The sequence below is a fragment of the Ctenocephalides felis genome, unplaced genomic scaffold, assembly GCF_003426905.1.
Source record: "Ctenocephalides felis isolate EL2017-DRISC unplaced genomic scaffold, ASM342690v1 CF-g0.4_SCAFFOLD_00845, whole genome shotgun sequence".
Classification (NCBI taxonomy): Eukaryota; Metazoa; Arthropoda; class Insecta; order Siphonaptera; family Pulicidae; genus Ctenocephalides; species Ctenocephalides felis.
The window spans coordinates 34,425,417-34,432,433 of record NW_020536999.1 but is presented as its reverse complement, the minus strand read 5'-3'; the positions used below and the strand labels follow the sequence as shown (position 1 = coordinate 34,432,433).

Below are 7,017 nucleotides of genomic sequence, written 5' to 3'. Positions count from 1 at the left end.
TTATATAAAAAATAATTGCATAATGATTATTTTACATATTTGTAAATATTATACGTGTTTATGTAATTGTGTTCATAATTATGTATTTACAATTAATATCGCTCTATTTGCAAAATAATTATACGTAAATAATAATTATTTATTCAATTATTGCAATTGTAATGACGAAAGTATTGCTCATATTCATTTGCTACTGATTCAATTGAAAGCTATTTTAGCCGATTATATTAGGAAAACAAATAATATTAATATAGGTTTGATTTGTATTGCTAATGATATAATAAATGCTAAAAATATGTGTTGATACAATAGAAGAGGGCAAGATTTTTTTACAGATTTTTCTCAGGAGCTTTTAAATAGTAAACTACTCTTCGAGTATATTGAGAAATCGGTCTTTTTACATTGTTTTTAAGAATATTATATAGATGAAAGCATAAGAAAATACTAAAAATTTACACAAAATTTTAAAGCGTGCACATGAAATTAATCTAGCATGATTTATAACTTCATTAACATTTCTTCAAGAACTACTTTCATATTCATTACACTCTGAAAAATATGAATAACGATGTTGATGCTCATTTCTGCAATAATATAATAAATTAAGAAAATTTGTAGTTGAACATTTCTACTGACAAAAATTGAAAGTTATACTTTATTGATAATTTCTACAAAGTCAATTACTACAATTTAAAAATATGTCTAAACATGCCAATTTTTTAAAGCTAATTCAGCTCTTCAATTAAAAAAAAGCGATGAAAATTGCTACCGAGTGATTTAGCATGGTGAAAAATTATAGTATTTGATTATTCTCTATGCTTCGCCGCAAATCGGAAAATTGCAGCTTTATTGAAATGAACGTACATCTATGTATGTAAAATTTCATTTATATCTTTTGTGTGTTTTACCCAACACTATACTGTAATTGATTTGTTAAGCATGATCGCAGCTCGCATGTCGATATAATAAACATTTCATTTTTACACGGGATCGTAAAACCGCAAGTACAATGAACGCGTTTTATGCCGATTTCGCCTATAACGCCTTTGATTCACAATAGTTGGCTTTTTATGCGTCTGGCGTGCAAAACCGCGCAAATACAATCAACCGGCCGGCTCGACGGTTTCAATGGAACTATATTACAGGCAATTATGCATACATAATTCCGACTCTGGCCATACTAACATAACGTACAATGCCGTCGGGTTTTGTCGTAATTAAAATTTATTCGATTGATACGGGTTCTGTGAAGATAATGATCGTATAGTTTTAAACAAAGGTTATAACTGATGAATACTTACAGAATCAATCAAGCATAATTGTCATCAACTATAGAGCTAATAACTTTCAATCAATTTTTATCTTTTACCTTCTAATCAATTTTTACTTAATTTTTTCGGCTTTGGGTTGTGTAAAAATAATTACTATATTCACATTTATTTAGAGGCCGTCCAATAATCAAGAAATGTTTGACAAAAATCCATGAAATATCACGTGGGGTTCTGCAAAGGTAATAATTAAATTTAGACTATGGAAACAACGGTATAAAAAAGCTCAACGATTTTTGTTCCAAAGTAAATTTTGCATCAATTTTTCACATTTTCATATCTATATTTTCATATTTATATTAAAAAAAATATAAATTTTATTTCCGAACCTCGTGTTGGCGCCCCCTAAGGCGTGTGCCCGCATTTTTCACATGCATCGCATGCAAGGTAGGATCGGCCCTGTATATATATATATATATATATATATATATTATATATTGAATGGTAGAATCTTGGATTTGTGTATATTTTGTAGAGTTTATTATTTAAGAAAAATCTATTTTCTTTTCCTAAACATATTGTTTGCTTAAATCTCATCAAGATCATGTTTCTTGACAGATGTCCTGAAGATGGAACGTACCTAGTTCCGAAACGTTGACAGTAAATCAATAAATAAATAAAGAAATTGTTTATTAAAAACTTTTCTTGTTTTTTATTACTTTTGGATTCTCGTTCGAAACTCTATATTATATATATATATATATATATATATATATATATTCCCAATATTGCTAATAATTTCTAATTCGCAATCGAATCTACTTGAAAATCAACTATTCTGAATTATTTATAATGAACTATCCTGAATATTCACTATATTCTCTCATGTAAGTGTATTCCTGTCGTAATTGAATCGGATCTATTTTAGAAATCGGGACGAATCGATGCAGCATTTCAGTTTGTAAATTATTTCCCATCGGCAATATAATGACACGTTGTTGTCTGATTTTACGCAATACAAATCAACCTGGAGCAAATCTATTATTTAGGTGTGACGATTACGATTGCAGTTGAAATGGTCACAATTGCAATCGAGGTACAATTTTAGTTATGTAGACAGTCTACTTGACGAATGGATGAAGATTCAGAAAATCTATAATTATCTCCTTCTAAATGATTATTATTTAAAGAATTGAATTTAAAAATCAGCATATCTATAGTAATCACAAATAAGTTGTACGTTAAACATTGTCAATTAATACATGTCCACGAAAAAGCTATTTAGCCAGTATCGATATTTTTATAAATTTGTATTTATACTAACGTGTTAAGCAAATAAAGTAAAGATACTAATTCAAGTTAAGACATTTATTAATTGCAGCAAAAAATTAAGACCGGGAATTTTGTCAGTTTTTTATTCTCCGTTTTTTTTTGCCATTCGACATACTCACTTTTAATTTTAAGACTAGTGACCAAATTTAACGTATAAAATCAATAATTGAAAAAATTGTACATTGAATTTTATACATAAAATTTGGCATGATTTTTTTCTATGTTAGTTCTATTTTTTTCATCCGCTCTAGTTCGTACCCGCCCGATAGTACAAGTAATTTTATAAGCAGTGACCTATGAAAGGAATCACGAATTTCTATTTACAGTATGTTACAGTAACATTTTAAACGTAGTTCTAATTTAATTCTCACAAATCGACCCTATTTTTATCGATTGTGCGTATTCAATTGTATATAACAACATGTGTGACGCACGAATGATATTTAATTGTTAACGCCTCGCGGGTTTTAATACGAATCAGCTCGACGCTAGTTTCAATTATTGAAGTAAATTCGCACACAGGCTAAAATCTTCCATTATTTGCAAAATTGATTATTGAATCTATCAACCTAATCGGATATAAATAGGTGTGAATTACTATTTTACTATACGGGTTGAGAATACAAATGTCAATGTGTTACAAGTACATATGTATATAATTGTGATTGATCAGCATTCAACATCTTGAGGATCCGAGAACTGATATCTTTTTAATTGTATTTATTGACAGTTAATCAACGATATGGCTTTCTGTATAAGTTATTCTACCGATCAAAGTTTAATACTGTTTAGATTACGCACTCGACAAAAATGATATTCTCAAAGTTACATGAATGAACACTTGACGAGAATGAAATCAATTATAATCAATTAGTTGTATTGCACTGGTAACAATTGCGCAGTCTATATAAATAATTATTTTTTAATAAATGACATCAATTAGTCAACTCTATTAATGCTACGAGATGTAATTCTACTAATTGCTTAATGAATTTATTGGAATATTTGATTAGAATAATAATGGAAAATGAATTGGGAGCCTTGAAACAGTCAGTATTATTGGTCTCTATTTTATTTTTTTTAACTAATTTAAATATTACTATAAACTCCATACTGTAGCAATAAATATATTGCATGTGCAATACCATCAATTTTATCAATAAGTCAATTTTTAACTATATAACATTTTCAATTATCTCAAGCGTTCTTAGTTTATTTCTGCTGCAATTCCGCCATTTATATAATTCTAATCCGAACCCACTTGAAATATTATATAAATAGATATTAAGACATGACTTTTTCCTGATCATATTGAAATCAAGATACATCGAAGACATTTAAAACCGTTTCCATTTACCTTTTGGCATTCAAAAGGTTGCACGTTCGATATAATAAGCTTTCATCGTGCTCTCAGCAAAAGTACAAATTTCACGGTAACAAATAACTTCAATTATTCTTTTCAATGATTTTAATAATCAGCAACATGGAAGAAATTTGTTTCTCTCTTCTGGTACCCAATTGGACAAGGTATATCGTGATCTGGATAATGAGAATTGCAAGAATGGATTGTATTTTGGCTTTGTCTGTTTTTGTTTTAAAATGAGTTGCAATTATTCAGACACGTAATTGAAAAGATCTTCGTGAAATTATCAGTTTGATACCAGAAAAAGATACCTGAGAATGGGGAATATTGATTAGTTATTATAATGTAGAACCATTTGAAGAGAATAGTGTAACAATTTATATATAAATTTACTCAGAAAAAGATTATTTTGTCAATAGCGACATAATTATAATATGAAGTGAATTGGTTATATTTATGAAACTACTTAAATTGTCAAGATTTACTCAATTTCTGTAATTTTGATTATGTAGCAAACTAATTACGAGATTGTATGTCTAAACGTTTTCGAATATTCCTGAAGTATTTTTCTTTTTTATATAATATTTGTATTATCTAAGCAAAAGATATTATACTCTTGACGACTTCATAAATCTTATTTTTATGATTGAATATAAAATACTTTATTATAAACAATTTGCAACATCAATAAAATTTATATAGCATTAATGATTGCACGCCGAACATAAAATCAAGAAGTTTAAATTGATTATATTAATTTTAGTACCTACATAAACATGTTTGCAATTATGCAGCATGTTATATTCTCTATTAATTATGATTACAAATCTATAAACAAGTAGGCAATTAAATCTGTTCAAGTCTTTATATATTATCAGTTATCAGTACCAATAAAAATATTAATTACAAAAACAAGCTTGTTTCAGAAAAATGCTATGCTTTTATATCTAGTTAAATTCATCTGTTAGTAAATTTTCATGCATACATTATTCTATTCATTCTGCATGAGCGCTTCTATTTTGTCAAAACACATTCGCATATTTGCTAAATTATCTGATTTTAATGCACACTGGTAATAACGCACAAAACCAATAATATTGTACATAATTACATATATCCAAATTGCACAATTCATCAATTATAAACATTAATGCGATAAATGAAAATCGAAATTACAAACGTTAGCATTAAATAATTAAAATGGAATGGCAATAGTCAAACGACTATCACATAAACCTAATAGTGTCTATAGGTAAATGCAGGTATATATGATTCATATTTCCATAGAGAATGATGTATTATGCAATAATCATTCTTCGTGAAATTCTACGTTCTGTTGAGCACAACAAATCGAATCGTGGATGTGGAATTAATTAGACATTAATACATAATCGAATTAATGAGAATTCGATATAAACATGCATGGAATTATATACATAGAGAAATAATAGTAATAGTTATCTAGTTAATTCGAAATTCTATAATGTTATAATTATTTATTCATTGAAATTTGAATTTTGTTTGCCCAATGATAAGAATGTGTGCAATTATTTTAAATAAATTTACCGAATTTACTAGAGCAATTTTTAAAATTTGTGATATAGGTCTTTCTAGCTTCCCATTAAATTTGTTTTTCAATGATTACTCATATTCACTATAATCAATTAGTGTCTAAATAAAGCAAAAATCAGAAATTAACTTTGCAAACAACACTGTAATTCCTTTATTTTCATTGGCCTTCAATACACATCTCATAAATACCACTGATATGTCAACTTTACCTTAATAAACCTAATTATAGTGAAATAGTAATTTGTAAAATTAATATCAAATTATGGCATTTAATTAGCAACAAAGTAACTTAATAGAATATAATAACGTAAAATGGTATTTAATTGATGTACAATTATAGGTAGTTTATCGCGATAGTGATATCCGTTTTTACTTGAAAATATAGAGCTAAATATGATTTCAAGGGAAAATGCCTTCTAAACATTGATGCTATATGTATAATTTCAATATTAGAGAAAATTTAATAATATAATATCAGGAAGAAAATGATCAACCATTGGGAAATATATCACAATCATACAACACATGGCCCATATTAAAAAATGTATATAAAAATAGGTAGTTTATTATGAATTTTGAAATATATTTTGTTTTAATATATCGTTTAAAAATATTTTGCAAAAAATTGAATTATATGAATTTATAGTTTTCCAGTAAATTTCTAATATGGTTATTCCGTAAGGATCAAAGGCATAAAATTTGACACGAACATAACAGTATTTAGTGATTTAGTATTTTATTTATCGTGAAATATTCTTAAATGGCTTATAAAATATTATTTTTTGAAATCGCGAATCTGCTAGTTTTTCTGCATGCCTGTGGTTTTGTATATGCTCTTTTTGACTATACGCGATTATTTCCTCTCCATTTTTACGACGTGTCTAATTTGTATCTCAAAGCCTTATTTTATTTTTCATTTTAAATCTTTTTGTTTTAGCGGCCTGTGGCGTGATACTTGCAGTTCTTATTACTGTTATTATTTATTTTGATGGCACGGCGTGCCGGTATAAAGATCAGCAATTATTTCTAGCGTTGAGATCTCACAAAACACGTGAGTCGTGGCGAAAAAGATTTTATTTTTTCTCTGAGATACTTTGTACCACTTGATGAAGATAACATGAGTCAGAACTTAATAGAGATACATCTAACGATAAAATGATATTTATTTTAATTCGGCTTGCAACATAGTGATTATATTATCTTAACCAGGATTCGATTAATATACTGAATATAATAACGATTCAAATCAATTTGTACAACCAACAAATAAATTGCTTTCATCATTCAATTTTAATTATGTATAGATACCAGTAACTTCGCAGTTCATCGAATTGGCATTTCATGATTTCACGATATTATTTTCCACTGCCTACAGCTTAAGTGGTATAAAACAATATGTAATATAGTCATAGAACAACTTGGATTTAATATTCATTACAACTCATGATAGACGAAGACCGCCCACTCCTTACATGGCTCTGT

At 27.7% G+C, this 7,017-nt stretch overlaps 1 protein-coding gene across 1 annotated transcript in view; it reads left to right on the top strand.

Annotated features, from left to right (window-relative positions):
- Window positions 1–1,486, top strand: part of LOC113382791 (transducin-like enhancer protein 4) — a 10,193-nt gene extending 8,707 nt beyond the window's left edge. The window contains exon 9 of the mRNA XM_026621025.1: window positions 1,445–1,486. Coding sequence (XP_026476810.1) covers window positions 1,445–1,486 — 42 coding nt within the window. The remainder of the gene's footprint in view (window positions 1–1,444) is intronic.
- The last annotated feature ends 5,531 nt before the right edge of the window (window positions 1,487–7,017 follow it).